At 34.9% G+C, this 20,922-nt stretch overlaps 1 protein-coding gene across 1 annotated transcript in view; it reads right to left on the reverse strand.

Annotated features, from left to right (window-relative positions):
* Window positions 1-20,922, reverse strand: part of NCOA3 (nuclear receptor coactivator 3) — a gene marked incomplete at its 3' end in the record, with an annotated part of 60,931 nt that overhangs the window by 12,338 nt on the left and 27,671 nt on the right. Inside the window, exons 2-10 of the mRNA XM_082007164.1 lie at window positions 15,056-15,131; window positions 8,516-8,623; window positions 6,648-6,820; window positions 4,827-4,927; window positions 3,662-3,836; window positions 2,923-3,111; window positions 2,567-2,668; window positions 1,608-1,748; window positions 216-363 (exon numbers count right to left, since the gene is read on the reverse strand). Of these exons, the coding sequence (XP_081863290.1) occupies window positions 216-363; window positions 1,608-1,748; window positions 2,567-2,668; window positions 2,923-3,111; window positions 3,662-3,836; window positions 4,827-4,927; window positions 6,648-6,820; window positions 8,516-8,613 (1,127 nt within the window). The 5' untranslated portion in view covers window positions 8,614-8,623; window positions 15,056-15,131. The remainder of the gene's footprint in view (window positions 1-215; window positions 364-1,607; window positions 1,749-2,566; window positions 2,669-2,922; window positions 3,112-3,661; window positions 3,837-4,826; window positions 4,928-6,647; window positions 6,821-8,515; window positions 8,624-15,055; window positions 15,132-20,922) is intronic.

Below are 20,922 nucleotides of genomic sequence, written 5' to 3' on the forward strand. Positions count from 1 at the left end.
TGTCATTCTGACACACAGTTAAGTTGGGAGTGTCAGTGTTAGGTTGACACATTTATTTGTATGCTGTGCAACTCTGCTTCCCAAGTTATTCCCCACTCTGAGTTTTAATCAGATATAATTATTTTGGTATACTATTTTTTTCAGGTATCTTTAAGATCAGATATATTGTTAACACCTATGACACTTCAATGACACACAGATACCACTGATTTCACCTTTGAAGAAAGTGAGTGGAGACAAATCCATGGCGGTCATTAGTTACAGGATTTCGAAATAGTTTACTCTTTGTTTGCGCTGTCACTATAGTACCATCCGCCAAAGAAAACCGATACAATGGTGTTTCAGCATGACCTTGTGTATAAGCTGTAAAGGGAATATAAAAATATAGTTCATATTTAAAAACCCAAAAACTATTAATATGCAATCTACAGATTTTTAACACAATACCCTTCATTTGCTGAAGAGTTAAAAAATAAAGTAAATTTTTAAAAATTTTAAAAAGACACACACAAGACAGATATTCGGAAAAAGGATGTATTCCACATTTTCTCTTGAATTAGTAGTGGGAAGATAAAAGCAAACAAGATTATTTTGATGCTGCTATATTTTGTGCTCACCATTCACAGCTGGCAAAGTTCTACATTTGTTAACAGACTTCCAAGGCTAGGTTAGCAGGTTTCCGTGGCTCCTTCTTGGGGAGAAGGACTAATCAACACTTAAATATCAATTACACTAAAATATACAGGTAATTAATATGGACCAGAAATGAAACTTCGAAGCCTTCAGGTGAAGTATTTTTAAGTTCAGCAGTTTTATTTTTTTAAAAAATTGTGGAAACCATTGCTTTTAATCTGAGCTCCAAATTTCTTGTTCATTTAGGATTTATTTAATCAGTTAAGTCAAAGAACTTCCAATGGAATGGAAACGCCATCTTCTGCCAGTATGAGTTTCTCTTTTTTTTAATATCCCCTCTACTTGAATTACTTTGTGAATCCTTCAAAGAGACTAGAGTTTAGAAAACTTAGAAAATGTCATCTTTCTTACTGAAGACAGTGGCTGTACTTCACTTTATCAAGGTTATCAAATTAGCATTACAAAATACATAACACTGGAACCCTGAAGATACTTTGAATCCTTGTGTCTTGAATAAGAAAAAGGTATCAACACAGCTGGTACCACTTTTAGTGAGCTATCCTTTAACAAAAGAAAGGATAAATTAAAAAAAAAAGAAAGTCAAACTAATGTTAAATAAACGTAACAAGCTAATGATAATTAAGGATTACATGTTATTACACAAATTAGCTGTCATTGTCATTGCTATATCCATCTGTGGAAAAACGGATTATTTCAGACTCCCCAATTACGTATCTGATATTTGCCATGGAAATTGTCAAGAGACACACATTAGAAAAACAAAATAACTTCCATCAGAATTCCTGTTTCTCAAGAGGTCGTCCTCCTTCATCTTGAAAACGTGTGTCACAGCAATTAAAACTAACAAAAAATGAGAAAAATTAACAGAGGCAGAATTTAGCATTTTTGTTTTTCAGGAGAAAAAGCAGCCACTAGGAGAAGCAGTACAACCAACATTGCAAACAGATTTTTACCTTCATGATAGTGGCGTTTGTTTGACCATGACTGTCCATCATTATGGCATAAGAACCTCTGAATACACCGACGAATTATATCTTCAAAGCCAGGTCTCATGGAAGAGCGTAATGAGTTTGTATCAATGTTGACAAGTTTGCCTGTAACAGGGAAGAAAATATACAAGTTAAACTCTTTATGACTTTGTCAATCCTTTTATATAAATATGGTACATTTCAGAAGGCTTCGATATCACCATTTTAATTGTTCATCAGCCTAACACCAAATTTTGAGTTTGCAGAAGTTACATTTATCTGCCATGTGAGAATATGATGCTGCTTATTAAAACATCAATATTCAAAGGGATTTCGATAACTGAATAAGAGGAAGTTAAGCAGGTTAATGCCAGAGCTTTAGAAAAGAGTAGCTTTAGTCTCCAGTTACAGGCACCCAAAGGATGCATATGCAGCAGAATTTTCAAAAATACTGATCAACTACATCTACAAATGAACATCATAAACACTAACTGGCATCTGAAAAAGCCCCATCTAGATTAGGTAAGTATTTCAATTTAAACAGCATAAAACACTTTAAATATTAGCTCACGTACTATAGGAAAACACAAGCATTCTGAAGAACTTCCATTAGCTTAAGTTATGATTTAAAATATTTCTTATGTGTAAAAGAAAGCACAATGACAACCATTTGAAATATTGACAAGTTAAAACACAAGTAATGTTTTATACCAAGCAGCGAAAAAATAGCATACTAGCATAAAGACAGAAAATGCATCCCACAGTTGTTGTTATACACTACTGCCAGCAGAGGTATATTGCAAAACCCATTGGGAATTCTCAGTATGAATTCTGCTAGTCACTACAGATACATGATTTATTTACATACTCAATTTATTTAAAACAAGAACACATGGACAAAAAAAGAGATACCTTCACACCTTCATCTTGGATACATTTCTCACCTGAAAGATCATGTCGTGTAATAAAGCTCTCTGGATTTGCTGGAAATACCCTTTCTGCAGTTGTGATACGACGTGCCACACAAATCATACAGGACTGCAAATCTGTATTTAAAAAAGAATGTTTCTTCTTTAATTTATCTTCTGTTTTATTTTTCCTATTAAATCATCTAATAAAATAGATGAAGCGTCTTCCACTGTTAAAATGGAAGTATAAACAGTAAGAATTTAAGTTTTTGCATTCTGTTCCTACTTAAAAATGGATGGCAGAAGCTACAGATTTCACACCACATGCCAAACACCAAAAAGCTTTACTCAGAGATTTCTTTTGTGCACAGTAATTCCACAAAATTTCCTACCTTCCCCTTCTTCCATCATAGCTCTTGGCTGAGATAAAGCAAAGCACTGCATGGTTTCATATCTTTGACGTGTATCCTGGTGGCTGCCTACATCTTCCAAAAGCTCATGAGGGGTTTTCACCATCATCCGGCAATTGAACGTATGACTCTTCTGTCTAGGTGTTTCATTGGTCCAAGCAACTCCATTAACTTCAAAGAATACAGTAAGAATTTATAAAGATTTTAAGATAAGATCAATTCATAACTGATTTTTCTTAATTTAGATACCTTGTTCCTATATTAGAGAGATTAAAGAATATTTTAAGATGCTTTATCAATATACCATCAGTTTTATACCTTGGGAATAGTAGTATTGAGAACCAAGTAAAAAAAAACTCCCTTACATGACATTTTCAGTCACTTGAAGGAGAGCTGAAAAGTCATTCACATATTTAAAAAATGAGCAGTTCCCTCAGCTAGTCTTGTGACTTTAGGCAATATGTTCCATTAGTATCCTTGTTTTAAGTTACAAGTAAACAAATTGCACAGGCTAAGGTACAGTGTGAATTTCTAGCACATTTATTTCTGGTGGTATGTTTTAGTGTGAACACAGTAATATTTTTCAAGATTAACATACTTCTATAGTCAAATATTCTTTGTAAAAGTAGTTTGTTTTGAAAGGTTATCCATTACAAGTTTTTCCCTCCTCTGATTGTTTTCAAATAGCCTAGTAACAGTGTAGTAGGTCAGCTTTTATTACCTGAAGACTTAGGTAAGTTTTTAAGAAAGTCCTTCCGGTCCTCTTCATGCAAGATACCATAGACACTTGTATTAACCAAATCTTCTTGTTTATATTGCAGATACTGTGTGACATTTTCTGACACAAATACGATATTCCCATCTCGATTTACGACAAACAGGAAACCATCCAATGCCTAAATATTAACATGACAACATATCATGTAAGACACACTGCCTAATTCTGAACATAATTTAGTTTAAAAACTATGTGCATGATGTCAAGTTACAATACATGCATTTCTTTTCAAGAGTAGAGCTGAAGTTTTAAATTTTTCTCTGAGGAAAAATGTGTCTGGTAAGGAATGGTTGCAATATTAAAAATTAATCTGTTCATTTGTTATTCCATTGAGCTCTTTCATAGTGATAACCAGCCTTCTTGTTTCATTCTTGCTTTATGTGAACACAAGATAATGAATTTGTAACATTATTTCAATAGCTGACAAATTGAAACAAGAAGAAATTCAGTAGAAACAAGTAGTAAGACGTGAACATGAAGACATTTCCACCAGCAAGCGATAAGAGGGTCTATTCATACCTTAAAATACTGTGTTTTCTTAACTGAAAAATTCAATATCTATGTAAAACAGTTACGTTTCAAAAATGCCTTTTAACAGACTTGTAAATATGAGATTGGTTTTCTAGGCATAAAGAAAAGGTATCTGCTATGTACCTTTTTTTATATTTATTCTTAGGTTATTTTACTTGATAGGAACATTTGTTTAAAATGCTTCACAATTTAGAGCACATACCCCGATACACATCGCAAACCTCTAGTCCTTCCAAAATCTCATCCATTTATTTTAATGCCTATTCCCTAAAAAAGGCAAAATATTCCTCATATTACTAAGCACTGCATTATTATTAATTTGCTACTGACTGCTGAAGAAAGTAAAGCACAAGGGTATGAGAAAAAGCCAAATGTTACTCTTGTCTTTCCTTCTGCAATCAATTTCAGCAAAATTAAGAAAACGTGATAAATTTTATTCCTGCCCCTTTCAGACATAGTTCTGTATGGTTCTTGCATACTATTTATTACTATAGGATTGCAGGCTTTACTGTAATATTTTGACCTGCCTTAAGTATCTGTTTCCATAGGGATTTACTAGGGCCTAATTTGCACTTGCCTGTAATAAAAGAGGTCCCAATGAATCCTTATCAATAACTCCTTGACCTGTAGAAGATACATCAGCTTTCTGAACATCATCATCATTAGAAACTGCTTTTCCTGTAACCCAAAAGATACATTTCAGTAAAGCATATGAAGACCACATTTCAATATTACAAGCCAGATTCTAGGAAGCACGTGAAAAAAGGCTAACAAAAGCACTGATTAAGAGAGGATGTCTCTCATATTCTTAGTTGTTTAAGACCAGAAAAAACATCACAGCTACATAATGCCAAACCCTTCGCTTACATAAATTGACTTGACAGTTAAACTTGGATCAACTTTTTTTGTGAACAATATTTCTTCTGCTGCTTTGGGATCATCTGTCTGATGAATCCCTGCTGAATCTTTCAATGGCCATTGAACATACTCATTCTACGTATCTCTTCCTTCTGGATTTATTTTGATCATCTCATCATCCTTGGTCACTGTCTTCAGGTGCCATCACCATTGTTCTACAAAAAAACCTCTCTCTCATGTTAATATATGCGTGCATGTGTGTGTGTGTATAATAAAGTCGTATTTTAAGAATCAAAATAAATAAAGTGCAGAGAAAGGTGGAATGAGAATCCACACCAGGCAGCAGAATTACAGAAAACAAACAGTAAACTGTTCTGTGGTACTTGCTGGCTGGCTAAGCAGGCCACAAGAGGAGTACAACATCCTAAGGGAGGATTATCACAAACTCAACTCTATAATGAAACATTACATTACAATACGCTAGATTACACTAAAACAAAAAAAACAACCAACTTAAAAACAGAAGTTAAGATTATTTTCTTTTTTAGCATTGTTTTAACATGTTTTCAAAAGATGTGGCAGTTTATCAAGACAAAGAAAACATACACCATAGCTCACTTGATTTTTTTAATACTTTACTGTCCAAAGGAAATATGTACACTTGGCAGGCTACAGTCATTTGGGAATGGGTACGGGGAAGCAGAGAGGGCTTTCAAAAAAAAAAGTTGATATATATTCTCCTCAGTAGATATTTCAAAAAACAGGTTTTGCATTTACTTGTCCATTAAAAAAAAAAAATTACTGTATCACTTAGGTTTACAGCAGCTGACAAAAGTTACCAAAACTTGATGCATTGCTGTTTTCTCCTTTGTTGACTTAACTATATCCTGAGTTCAGTCAACTGCCACTATTTAATTATTTGGTCTCAACCTAAATGAATTTCCAATATATTGGAGGCCAATACTTAAACATTTGCAAAGCATGTCATAAACAGCACAAGAAAAGAAAGCAGAGCCCATAGAAACATAACAGGAAAAAACAGCAATAAAAATTAATACATTTGATTGGAAGTGTGTCCCATAAGAAACTAGGTATTTTTTAAGAAATTAATTTCAAAGCATTAAAGTCCCTTTAAGCATGAAGTCCCTTTAAGCGGAAGACAACAGTATGTATTCTTCATATCAGTGGCTATTTAGTATATTATACCAGCTGATCGTACAGGATCACCTCACCTGCTTTTAGTTTCTCTGTGGACTCTCTCAAGCCTTCCTAGTATTGTCAGGATACTGATAATAAAGGCCATACAAAGTTTTAAAGCCCTGATTCCCAACAAAAAAAAGAGTGTGGTAAATACTTGCTTACTTATAAACAGAAAATTATTTAACGTGTATTAAAGGTTTCATTCAAGTCAAAGTCTGAAGACTTTCTCAGTTACAAGCTATTGTGAAAAACACTATTCAATTTCCCAGGTAACTACTGCTGTGGAAAAGGAATCACAAGAAAATGAAATTATTTATTTTGGCTTAGCAGGGAACTGTACCTTGCTCTTTTATCTGTCGAATCTGTCTCACGGTTTCTTTTAAAATAGCACATTTGTCTGGTTTGACATTGAAATTGTCAATGTCACTCAGATTAGCAGATATCAGTTCAGCCAGTTCTTCAATGTATTTGCTTTCCTGCTCACGCCGACGCTTCTCACCACTGCAGGTCAGACTAGGAACCAAAAACATCATTTCATAAACTTACATACATATACAAAACCTGTGCTCACTCTGTGAACCTTAATGTATTTCATGTAACACCTACCTATTAAACCCAGGTAGTAGTTATTCTTTCAGCAAACATAAATCTGAAGGGGTGGGAGGGTCAGGTGTGTGGGTATGTGTTTTGTTATGTTGTTGTGAGGTTTTTTAAGAATTTTAAGTACAAATTTATCTTAAGAGGATATGAGAAAGTTACTCATCCAAAAAATCCTCCTGTGATTACTCTATCGTTAAATTAAATTAAAATAGCAATTGCCTGTTATAAAATTGCCTGTAACACTCATACAGAGGGTATATTTTAACCCTGAAAGGTACTTCAGATTTGTTTACAGTTTATTAGACAAATGAAATAGAATTTTAACATTCTATGAAATCCCTTTGGTTTGCTTGTAACAAGATGACTACAGAATGTGATTATCTCAGAGAAATTTCTAGACATCAGGACAAAAACGCCATCTCAACATCCAAGAAAATCAGAGTCCCAGCAAACCTAATGTTGCTGGATAAAGTCTCTCTCTGAAATTCCTTTTCCTATACAGATTAACATGCTGCGTAAAGACACTGTCTACAGCCTAAATCAAGAGAGAACAGTGTCATACACAGAGTATGCCAAGAGTAGGAAAAGGAGGACTCGGGAGAACGGAAAGGGGCAAGAATGGGGACACTGAGGGAATCAAAAGAATGAGTATTCTTTCAGAAGAAAACAAATTAAAGAGTTAGGAAAGTAGGTTGGGACCAAATATTTGAGAAAACTAATACATGACAAAGCAGGGGCTTGGAAAGATAAAGCAAGCTAGTAAGGGTGACAAACTGAAAAACAGAATTCCTGAATGGACAGACAGAGACTGAGGAAAAGGAAAGAGAAACTGGAATGGAGGACACTCAAAGAGATACTGGGGTACAGTGGAAGAATCTGAGGATCTCGTACACAATCTGTTGCATGATGGAGGTAATTACTGTGGGACAGTGGGTACATATATAAAAGGGAGAAATATGAGTACACATGACACCTGGCATTTCAGTGAAACTGAAGACCAATTTAATAAAGGTTAATACTTTGTGGGAACAAGAACATGAAAGGATAACCCTTAGCATGTGGTGGAAAGCAATGAGGTTGGAGGGGACAGAAAACCGATTCCCCCAGATAACGATCTCCGAGTCGAGTGAGGGGCAGGAAGACAGCATGGAATGCCAAATTCGAGATGAGCTTGCAAAGAACTAGTCTGGAGCAACAGAAGTCAAAAAAAGTGCTCTACCTATTGCAGTATTTTGTGCTGACCACAGTCCCCTGAAATGACGCCTGCCAAATCAATTACCAGATATAAGATGCTGCCTTTGAAATTTCTGTGAAGCAAGAAGTTTTTCTTCTTTAGCCTTGCAATATCATAGCTTCAATCAGTGACTCCTTATATGTTCACTTTACTAAGATTTCCACAACAATCTAATTATAGAGCATAGTCCATCAGCATTAGTATATCTATACATAATAGTAAAGTTTTGTATCTTCACAACAGAAGCTGGCATAGAGAATTTTTCAACTGAACAAAATGATTAGTTAGAACTTACTCTAAATTGCAATGAAAACTTGAAAAATCTTTGTAAAAACTCATAATACAAAAAAAGAGAGAAGTCTATATAAACCTACCTTGCACCTGGTGTGTCACAGGGCAATGGTTTGCGCTTCCTTGACTCATTTGTCAAGCTATCCAAGGAGTTTTCTCCTAATCCACTCATCTTGACCATACATCAGCAACTAAAAGCAATAAAATAACAATCGTGAACGAACCTCTCAAAATAATAATTTAAATCACAGAGAACTTACCAGATAAGTTATTTATTGTTATTAGATTTATGAGTCAGTATTTTTACTGGAAATCCATATATCTTTTTAGTATTAAAAAAAAATTTTGGTTACCAATTTTTTTAAATCTATTTTGTATCTTGCCAAAACATAGGTTTACAAAGCTTTATATCAATGTAAGCAATAACAAATGTAACAAATGCATTTAATTTGATTCAAACAGAGATGTTTAGAGTTTTGCAACATAGTACTAGGACCACAGTATAGCCTTCAGTGTTTTAATGTATGTTTCGATAACTTGAAAAGAAAATGATAAATTAATATGTTACACCAAAATGTACTTAAATACTAAGGATAAAGTTAGACACCATTAAAGAAAGAGGTAAGCGATACTCTAAGGCAATGAAGGACGGGTGACCAGAACACTGAAAATACAGAAATGTTGAATAAAATTTCGTTTTCTGTATGCTCCTTTTTTCTGTTCATGTAATCTAACCACTGCAGTCACAAATAACTGTCATCTTCAGGAGTGTATCAGTGGTCTTAAATGAGAGTTTCACACTTGGCTTGGTACAAAGCCAACAGATTACTATTACCATCTCTAACTGAACAGGTTACAATAGTCTTAGCTTCGTATCTCTTGTTAAACCTTCCAAAACGAACACAGTTTTCTAAAACTTTGAGGACAAGGCAAGCAAAGACTTCAGAGCTCTTTCAACTCTATTGCTTCTGCAGCAAAGATTGGCCCATAATCCAATAAAATAATAGGTTGCTTTTCTTAAAAGTCTAGTTATGTTAAACAAGCCTGGCAGATTACATATCCATGAGATTCCTCTCCCCTCACTCCCCAAGAAAAAGGGACATGGTCACAGAGGTGAGAAGACACCTATACCAGATCCTGCTATGCTACAATCAACAACATGCCGAGGGAGAAAAAGAAATTTTAATGGATCTATGCTATTTATGTAGCCAGAGTATTTTAGAACATAATTAGAACTATAAAGTAATCTAATAATTTGTATTTGGGTTTTTGTACCACAATGACAACATGACACACCTGGGCAGTTAGAAGTTTAGCAATATTTTATTCTTTTTACAGGAATTTCAAAATTAAATGTAAATTTAATTTACTGCAACCTAGGTCAGGCTGCATTTCTTTACCCCATGCAGCAACAACACCTAACTGTTTAAGACCAGTTACTAAGACAGTTATACTTGTTAGTTGGAGAGAAACTTTTCCACAACATATAACCCAGACCCTAATACATCTTTCAGGAAACAAAAAGTTCTTTAAGAATCTCCACAAGCAAAGCCCACCATTACTAAGGTTATTTAAAAAAAAAAAACAAACAACAAACTGGTTTAGGATGACCAAATCCCTGGGAGTCTGTGATCACATATCACAAGGACAAGGAACTGACAGACACAGTTTCACCTAAATGAAGTTTATGGTAAGGTATCAGAGGCTGGTAACCAACTGACTTGAAGCAGCTCTGCAGAACAGGATCAGGGCACCCCGATCACTTGGTGAACAAGAAGGCAGTTAAACACGTCACCAGTGTACCCTTGCAGCAAAGAAACCCCACCCCTTTGAAAGGCACCTAGTCAACTAAGTGCTTCCAGGACAAGACATCTAAAGAAAAAAGAAGTGTATTACTTCTGCTGTACTAACCTTGACTGATTGGATTTTTTCCTTACCAGCTTTTTGTGGCAAAAAAATCATACAGCTTCAGTTTTTTCTAAAGTCTAAGCAGTAAAGACACACAAGAACATATTTGCATGAAACAGCACAGGGGTTGCTTGCAAGTTGTTACTATTACAAGACGTTAGCTACAGGTGGAGAATTTGAAAGGGCATTCTTCTTACAGCAGTACAAATCTTTGAAAGCTAGACAGGACAGAGGACTGCTGGCTGCATTGCGGAGCAGACACTGGATTACTCTGGCACATGTACAAAGCTCAGAAGAAAAATGGCATGTTAAAGCTTAAGCATTAAGCAAATTTAAAGCACAAGTTCTCACTGCAGCTAAGCAAATGTTACAATGCTTAACATGAAATTGTACTCATAACCAATAGTCATCCCAGCTGACAGGCATCAAGAGAGAAAGGATAATACACTTTTTACATCACAATAAAATTAAAAACAACAGTAAATCATAACCTTGCATTTGAAATAAACAATTACAAAAGATGCCTAACTCCGTAGCTATGGTCATGGACTGCACAGTTAAGAAGTTGGGTCTACATCTAAAAATTTGATACAAAACCAGAATGAGTAAGAGAAAATCCAATATACAGAGAGATGGAAGAGGAAACATGAAGACTTTTATTCAATCATATATTCCTCCAGGGCAAAAACCTCTCAAATACATCTATAATGTCCCACTTTATATGACGTTCAAGAAAAATACACTGTTATGCCACTAGATGACAGTATAGCACTGAACAACTGCAGGGATAAGAGTTTCTTCAATTAAGCAGCTGAATGAAAAACTACTCATCTGAGCAAGTAAGCAGTTTCAAAAACAGATTATATAAACAGGCTATGATCATGCAAAGAGCAGCTGATTATCTGAAGCTGACGCTCAACAGAGCATATGACTCATAAGGTCTTATGCCTACAGACCTCACAGCTAAGGCTCAATCCCGAGTCGTTCTGTAGGTGACAGACGCATACACTCCAGGAATGGTGCTTCCCTCCCTGTAACTGCATCCACAGACGTACAGAGCTGCAGGGTTAAAAGCTACTGCGGAAAGAGAAAGGAAGAGCTTAAAATACAAGCCTTAAGGATAGTTCAGGAAGGGCGTGGGCACAGCAAGTATGTCAGAAGCCAAGAGTAAATTCTATTTAAGAGGAGGCAAGATTTAAAATACATTAAATAGTTGAAAATTTTAGCTACGACAGACGTCTCACCAGACCGTAATTTGCAGGTAACAGGATTGCATTAAATGATTTGGAATGGAAATGTCATTTCTGGTTTAACATCTACCTGTACTGACGGATAACCCACAATATGATTAAACAGAAAAACAAAATTATTACATTTTGTCTCAGAAACATGACACATACCAGAGAATACAACCCTTCTTCTATTTAAGAAAACCTTTCGGTGCCTAAATATAGAAGCTTGGAGAAGGAAGGAAAAAATAGGTAATTTGTGCAGGCTGTTTCCCTCCTATTACACCCAAGTAGCTTGAGGTAGTTTATTCAGGCCTGAAGCTGCAGAGTTCCTGCACATGTATTTTTCCTTTCTCTAAGAGTATCATTACAAGCTGGGAAGGCATGTAACGCCTAGAACCACTCTCTAACTGATTAGCTAAGGAAATTGCAGAAGCTGCTTCCCAATACAGATGGATTTACAGTACAAATTGTTAACAAACTGATTTCCCTGCTACAGGAAATATTAGCAAAAGAAGCCATTATCCATCGAGTTAATAATGAAAGAAATCACCAGTTTAAAAGTACGAGGTGTTATATTTATTCATAGACTATGAACCTATAACTTCCAATGGGCTAAAAAGTTTTTCCAAGAAGAAATCTGGTTTTGGGGAGTTTTCCTGAAGTTAATAATTATTTCAGACAGCTCTGAAACACAGCTTTCAAATGTTAGAACTCTGACACGTTTTTACTACTGAAGATTAACACAGCCATCTTTGTAAACTTACTTTCTGAGCTAACAGGCAACAGCATTATTTCTAGCTCATGAACCTATGATGCTGCCTAGAAAGCCTCCTCTGTTAGTTACAGTGCACAATATTACCTAAGTGAAGCATTTTTTAAAGAAAAGAATTACACAGAGAAATTCTTTCTATTGTTTGCATAATTAAAATAAATCTAAAAGTTCGCTGAATTTGACTTGATGAATAGCTCAGTTACTACACAAAACAAGGCAAATATAAGAAATTATGTTAAATTTTAGGTAAGTATAAATTACCCAAAACATGGGAATTATAATCTTCCGTCATCGAATATTATTCTTACTCAGAATAGCAGTAACACAGATATGACAGCAACCACTTCCATGAAAAATCTGACAATTGTTCTGCTATTTTTCTCCAAAATTGCATGTACAAGCTCAAAAAGTGGATGGCAAACCTACTGCATAGAAGGGTAACAAATAGTGGGACTGTATGATGAACTTGAGCTATCAATACCATACTATTACACACTTTTTAATGACATTTGTATGCAAGTATTTGTTTAAAATGCAAGAAGCTACAGCACGTTGAGTACATATAAGGATGAAGAAGTGCTGAATATAAATTCCATCCAGTGATAAACAAGTAGATTTTTCTAAAATTTATAGGTTTCTAGTTTATGTAATTTTATAAAGCAAATTTCTTGGGACTGCCAAATCTTAAAGCCAGGTACTTAATGAACAATAGTTCCTATGTGTATAAGTATTTAAACGTTTGCTAGCCTGATGTCATCGGCACCAGCAACTAATTTTATTTTCTAAATTAAGCTGCCCGTGTTACTCTACTGTATTGGAATATTTTGTCATTTTCATCAAACATTTTATAAAAGGAAAGCATTTTATGCTACACTCCATTTAGCCGTTGACAAGAGATGACACAAGCCACACTTTGTTCTGTCCAATATGATTTTCCAAAACTTATTTGCAAAAACAAAGCCCCAGTTCTTGCCCAATAATTTAGAAAGGTATATATTTGTATGAAATAGAGGATGTTAAAGTTGAATGGAAGCAAGTATGTCCAGAGCCCTCCAAAGTTTATACTATAAGTAAATTTGAGAAAAAACAAGATGACATAAGAGATGGTTCAAAGTTTTCAAAGCAAGACATTGTTCAATTCCATCAGCTGTTTCAGTAATTAACCCCTATACACTGATGTTCCTAATCCTACCAGTGGAATGGAACGAAGGCAGCAATATTTGGAGAAAAAGTTCCAAACTGCAAATACTAAGTACTAGTTTCAGCATTTAAGACTAGCAGTATTGAACCTGCCAGGTTTTCAATGTGTTGACTGGCCAAAAAAAAAAAAAAAAAAAAAAAAAAAAAAAGTCTTCTAAAATTCTGTCCTGGACTACCAAGAAAAGGATGCACATGTTGACAAATCAGGAAAGTTCCTAAAGACACTTCCTAGAGAGCATTCAAGTCAAAATGACACTGAGAAGTCCCAAGTACAGTAAGAAGAAAGTGGTGTTCAGCTTGACATGAGTTTCTTCCCCGGTCTTACTCAACTCACCCTCACACAAATTGGAAAGCTACTAACTTAATAACATTCCTTAGCTCATTTTCTGCTAGTTTGTCTTTCAATGCACTGGTTTCCTTCTCCAACTCAAGCATTATTCCCTCATGCCCAAGTTCCCAGCAGTTGTAGAGGGAAGACCTATTCACCAAACAGGACGTGGCAACTGGGAAGGTTTTGTCCTTACAGGGACCCAAAAAAATAAACAATTAGATGCTTCAGATTTAGGTTTTGTGTTTGTTTAACTGAAACAGTTGACCACACAAACAAAAAACCCAAACCCACAAAGCACAACCATACAATACTAGTTTGAAATATATCCAAACTATTTTTAAAAAAATCATATTCTTTGCATTAAAACATTTGTAATACGTCTTTGGTCCCACGAAACCATCAACTTTTTCCTATAGTAAATATATGTACTCATAGTATCTTGCATGTTTGGAAACTCTTCTGTCTGATCTCATCTCTTGTTTGAAAAATTCACCAGGGAAAAAGCATAAATTGGTTCTTAACATTCCCCAGAATAAACCAATTATGAAGAATTAAATCAAACCAGTCCTTTTCCATGTATCATGAAGATGGTCTGGAATTTTTAAAATTTTATATGAAGCTAAAATATTAAATATAATCCTCCTTTCTAAAAACCAAGACATAATTCACACAGTTTTTTAAGATGCAAATTGTAATAAACTAACTGGTTTATGCTAAGAGAAGCCCCAAATGTTTAAATTGTATTTCATAGAAATAAAACTAAAGGACATTTCATTCAGCAACTCCATATTCTTAGTGAAAATTTGTTACTTCAAACTTACATTTCCCTCAAATACACATACATAAAAAGCGTGACAGCTTTCCAGTGAAGCTTCTGATTCAAAATATTCTTGAAACTATGCAAAGATTCTTTTGTTATAAGACTGACCACAGAAACAACTGATGTTCCCATTTACACAGAAAGGAATCCACAGGAAAACAAACTTAGAAAACTCTTTTCTGGCAGTAGTGAAGTAACGTTTTTTCTTTTTCCTTTCTTTCTTCCCTCCCCGCCTTTTCTTTGTTTTAAGAATATGCTTCTTATATACTTACATGTACAGCTTGTAAATTGTAGCTTTAAAAATAGTAAGGGAATGACTATTCAGGTATGTATAGTCCAAATGTGAAATCAGCCACTTACTTGTCCTTAGCAAACATTCAAGCACAGCATATTTTTCAGAGGACCTTCAGAATCAGAAGTCATTTTAAGTCACATCCTGAAAAACAAAAAAGGCTGCACATTAGCAAAAAAAAGTGCTCGCTTTTCAAATTTTTCATCTAATAATAATAATCTTACCAAAAATTAATTATTTTTACCAAAAAGTAAACACAATATTGAGATATTTTAATGCCAAATGAGTTTAAAACTCACTTATAATAGCTGTAACTAATTATCATCTCTGCTATATGCTACACAGCTCAAAAGTCTGAATCTTAACATCACAAATGCCACGCAGCAAGCTAGACTTCTTTCACATAAGAACTAAATATATTTATTTTAAATGTTTTGAGGTTGGTTTGTTTGTGTTTTTTTTTACTTTGGAAGAAATAATGAAACTGTACCTTCATATAAAAAGCTGCAGCCCCAAATGAATTATTTTGTAGAGTTATGACTGGCAAGTCAAAATTAGGTGAGTAGCCACTCTATGTCAGCCTGTACACATTGCTTGGTACATAACTATTATATGAGAATCACAAACTGTTTTAAGAGCTATGAACACTCAGGTTTCTGTTACTCTGTTTTTCTATGAAATTCTAGGAATGATTAATCCGTATTATCATGCATTTTACACAAGGTATGATTAAGTGTATAGTGAGATTCTGGGTCTCTATAGAGAGTTACAGTAACTTAGGAAAAGTTTTAAACAGCAGCTGTGTGATTGAATTGATTTCCTGAAAACTGTTTAAAGCGCTACGTAAAGCAGAGGCTGTTCAAGCTAATTAGAAAAATAAATTGCTCTTGGGAAATATTTATGAGACATTCACATGTAAGCACACACCATAGTCCTATCCAAAATCAAGAATTTCAAAATTGATACTTCTATCCAGACTACTTAATAGATAATCACTAGCACGCAGGTAAGGGAGTTATAGTCAAGTAGCTCATTTCTTAAGAAATTAAACTGAAGCTTTTCATATCAACTGGTTGCATATGCATTCATCTGCTGTTTTAACCAGCCCTTTGACAATACTGATTGTAGCTTTATTTATATGAACTGGAATTACCAATTAGAAGGCTGATTGACAATGTGGTCACGTAAGAGTAAGCATCAAGAGTAAATTGTCTTCTAATTAAAGACTTCTATAACACCATTTTATGCTAAATCAACCTCTGCTAATCATGGAAACCAGAACAAAAGCACATGCAAAAAAGAAAAAAAAAATCTAAGACATCTTAAGATGCAGGATCAGAAACATTTGGACATCACAGAAAATTAAATCCTTCAGCTGCTCATTTCTGTAACAATGCTAAACCAGACCTATACCCCACTCTGTGATAGCTTTCTATCTAGCTTCATTTGGATGGTCTTATACCCAACAAGGGCTATTTTCTGATGGCTTCACTGGACAGAATTTATGAAACAAAACAGTAGCATAAATTACATTCACTGTTCAGTTTGATGTGCAGGTTTTTTCCTCAAATAATACCAGCTTGATAAACTGGTGAAGACACCTATGTAAGAACAGAAGCATTTCAACAGAATCACAAAAGTCTCACTGAGAAGAAATGAACAGCACAAAATCACTTAAAGGTGGAATATGCAAGACCACAAGTATCATAAGGATTCTGTATGACTGGAAATGCAAGGGGAAAGAGAAGGACCCTGAAAATGTATTGAGTTGAAGACCACATAAAAACCTTAACACTATTTAAATTAGTTTTAGAATATTCCCTTTACATTCTTCTCAAGTAAATATCCATTCCATGGATGTCAATATCTGAGCTGTTTAAATAGAAGATGGAATACAACTTCTCAAAGAAGTACGGCAGTAAAGTAAGTAAAAAATAACCTTCTGAATAATCTGAAGGCTCTTGAAGGAACGCATCTAGAGTAGCATTTGCACTCATTTGGTCTGGCCAAACACTGCAGAGGACCATCCTATGAGAACTGTCAACTGGCAGGGCAACCTAGATTCTAAATTCTGCTCTACAGACCAGGATGAAATTAAAACAACCTGAAGTAGGGGTGAAAACCCTACGCAGTAAACCAAAAAGTTCACAACAAATATGCTACAGTAAAATTTTGCCATATATCAAGAGTAAAATTAGACCTAAAGTTACTACCACTATAAATAAAACAGGATATTAAAATTCTATAATCTAATAAGTCATTACATTGTTATCATCTATAACATTTAAATGAAAAAATAAAATATGTTCCTCTTTTACCATAATACTTGGTCTTTTCCTACTAATGAAAGCCCAAACTGTTACATATTGAAAGTTGACCATTCAACTCTGTTATCCCTACTCTAAACCTACAATGCTTCCTCTTCTGAGTACAAGTAACAGCCAACTTCTTAACTTTTTAAATACAGAAAGTATTTTATTTCAATATAGTTTTCTGCTTCACATGAATTAGTTTAGGTTACTAGAGTGCCTCTATCAAAGCAGTCACACATTAAGCGATTGCCAGTCTCAGAGCCAGTATTCTTCTAAAAAGCTTGGTATTTGGGGCTGTGCAGTCAGCTTCTCCATCAGCTCTCACCACACCAGTACCACTTTCAACACGTGAGCATACTATTTCCTGTCTGAAATCTGCTCAACCAAAAAACAAGAGCGTTCACACAAAAACATCGTTCGGCATGTTTCCATCTAATAAGCTCAACATAGTGACCTTGGACTGATTTCCCCACATTCTAGACGAGCTACAGAGATACTCAGTTTACATCATCTAGAAACTAGGCATCCAACATAGCGTGGCTACCAAATGTAAGTGTACCTACGGTCCAATTTTCAAAACACATACAAGAAAGAAGATTACATTAGAGTTTGGATGGGATGGCTAAGTGACAGGCCATATTGTTGCCTGTGGCACAGACAACAACAATATCACGGGGCGCTAAAGTTACACTGTTTTTAAGGTTAAAAATATACGTATATATTCATAGTCAAATGTGGCAGATACGGTAAACACAATGGTTCCTTTTTGAAAGACGATGTTAAGAAGGACTGTATCTGTAATCCTCCTTAAATGTTTCAGAGATAATTAATGTGCCTGTTTAAAAAAAGAAGTCAAATATATATATAATACACTACACTTCAAACTACAGTACATAAAACCAACATATTGTTAAATCTCTGGGGGAGGGGAAAAATGCAGCAGATAAAAAAATGCCACTGAATCTTAACTAGGGCTTTGTGAGTCTGAAATTACAGCATAACAAAGTACCGAAACAGGTAATGAGACTCAAGTACATGGAGTTAATAAAGAGGATTTGGTGTACTGTAACTATTTGGTACTAAAAAGTCTTAACTTATTTTTTAAGATCAAAGCATCTATACTTCCATTATGAAGCCAACAGCAAATTATAGTGTTAATTGTATTGATACATCATTATCCTAATCTAGCACTTCCATTGGTACAATAACTAATAAAATGCTTTTCCAAAACACATTTGATCATTCTCCACTCTTCCCCCCACCCCAGCCAAAAAGGTCATTTACTAGATAATAAATAACTGAGTTGGGCAGAGACTTCACTGAATCAGGGCTGTCAATTAAAAAAAGTGCCATCCATAATCTGGTAGCCAGTGAAGCACACCTTGTTGCAACATGTTAAATAATCTTAACTCAGCACACATCCCTTTTATATTATACATTCTGTTTCAGGGAGACTTAATTTTTCAGGCCTCGTCAGGTTTCATTTACCAATTCCCCTGCAGTGTTCAGTAAGCACTATGCACTCCTCAGCTATTTTTCAGACATGACAATTAACTTGAGCCTGGTTCACTTTGCATATATTAAAATGACAGGACACCTTCAGTTAAAGGATGGTCAGAGGTGGAACACACTCCAAGTGCATCTCCTGTTTCTCTGATAAATAATGCGTGTGCTCTATTTTTGGAATGTCATTACTTCTTAATTTGTTTCCTATACGTCCCTGTTTGCTAGTAACAGCAATAGATAAAGGACCCTGTTATAACAAACAAAATGTATGAAAGAGAAAAGGGGGCCTCCAGTGAACTCACTGTTTTATGAAAAAGACTAGTCTTTATCCTTATGGCTTCACCATATACTGCAGAACACTTGTAAAACCTCTCACCTGTCAGCTTTTGCACAAAGCACTGTGGTGAAGTGGTTACTGCGTCTCATCACGGGTCCAAAGACATGTGAGGCACATTCTAGATTCACGACAAATGCTTCCCTCGTAACCCAGCTGTGAAAAGGTATCGAACTTATTTGGACAGATGTGTTTTCCAGGATATAGCTCTTGTTGCTATGGGCAATCGGGCATGATGCAGCCCTACCACCCACTTGCATGACACTGGCAACAAGAATTGGTATGCTCAAACACAGCAGGCCAAAAAAAAAAAAAAATTGAAGATGGCCTTTAATCTTGACTAATTTCCAAGCCACTGTACAGGAAGCGGTAATTTGTATTTTCAATATAGCTGATGGCGTCAGTCCAGCGTTTTTAGAATATATTTAGAATGTTTTTAACAAAGGTAAGTCCTTACAGACTTTTATCTGGAAGAGTTAGTAAACAGTTATTTTAAAAAATAATGAAAAATTTAATAAATATGTATAGAAAGAAAAAATCCCTAGCTCAACTATCACAGAGAAAGAAACACGATGTAATATCTGGGCCACTATAATGGGACTTGATAACTACTTAACTGATAAGAAACCACAGAACGTCACCATTCCCTTCTGTACATCCAGACACTTTAACATCAGAAGACACTCAGGCAAGTCAGTAGCTGACTGAAATACATATGGTCAATGTAGGTTGTATATTAATATTCAATGAAGTTCTAAAAGCAGAAAACACTTCTTCCCACCATCCTTGCCAAAAACAGTGGGTACTATGGAAAGAGATTGTACTGACCAGTGCACAAACCTCTCTACTATTACCAACAGCAATAAAATTCTAAAAAAAAATTAGGAAATTTATATAAAGTGTTCCATTTACAAGGCAAAATACCCTTGCCAGAGGTCACAAGACATACCAAGATAACAGTATTGAAGAGTCCCTTTCCAGCTCTATATACACCTAATTCGTAAGTGACTCCATGCCATTTGACACATAATGCAGATGAAGAAGAATGAAGCTGTACGATGCACCTCTACATATTACAATGTCAGCTTAACTAGGCATTAAGTTTGAATTAATTCATATGTTAAAATGGAATTACATAATCCTAAATTATTTAAAGATTAGCCCAAAGTACAAAATCTAAATTAGAAAAGGACTTCAACTAAGAGCCTTAGAACATCAAACTATCAGTTTGACCATATAAATCTGAGAGCATTATTTATTTTTAATCACCTCTAACTTATGTTTTGTTTTTAAGCAGATATACAGACTTACCTGATGAAAGCTCGTTCCATGCCTTATCAATATATGACTTCAATTCTTACACATACCACTATGCATTACAATGCAATTACCTTTTCAGTACAAACTTTAATCACCGTCATTATAAAGAAAAAGTCCAACGCAAAGGGATGATTGCCAGAAACTAAGTAACAATCATATCAAATGCAAACACAAAGCGATAACTACTAGTAAATATTAGACAGGATTCATGGCACAACTTATAAAATTGGGAGAACTGTATTTTATAGGAACAAAATCAAACATAAATATGGGGTGTTTTTTCTTACGGAATACAGTAGCTCCTGTAAGACAAGAGTGACAGAGACATTTTCCTACATGATCTGATAAAGATACAAGAGCTCTTACCTTAATTTAACAATGACTAAGGAATTAGTTTTCCCTCTCAAGGGAAGAAGCAACTGCCCAAACATAGTTTCGACATAGTAAGAATTCAATTTGCAAG

Source organism: Phaethon aethereus, assembly GCF_964289735.1.
Source record: "Phaethon aethereus genome assembly, chromosome: 16".
Classification (NCBI taxonomy): Eukaryota; Metazoa; Chordata; class Aves; order Phaethontiformes; family Phaethontidae; genus Phaethon; species Phaethon aethereus.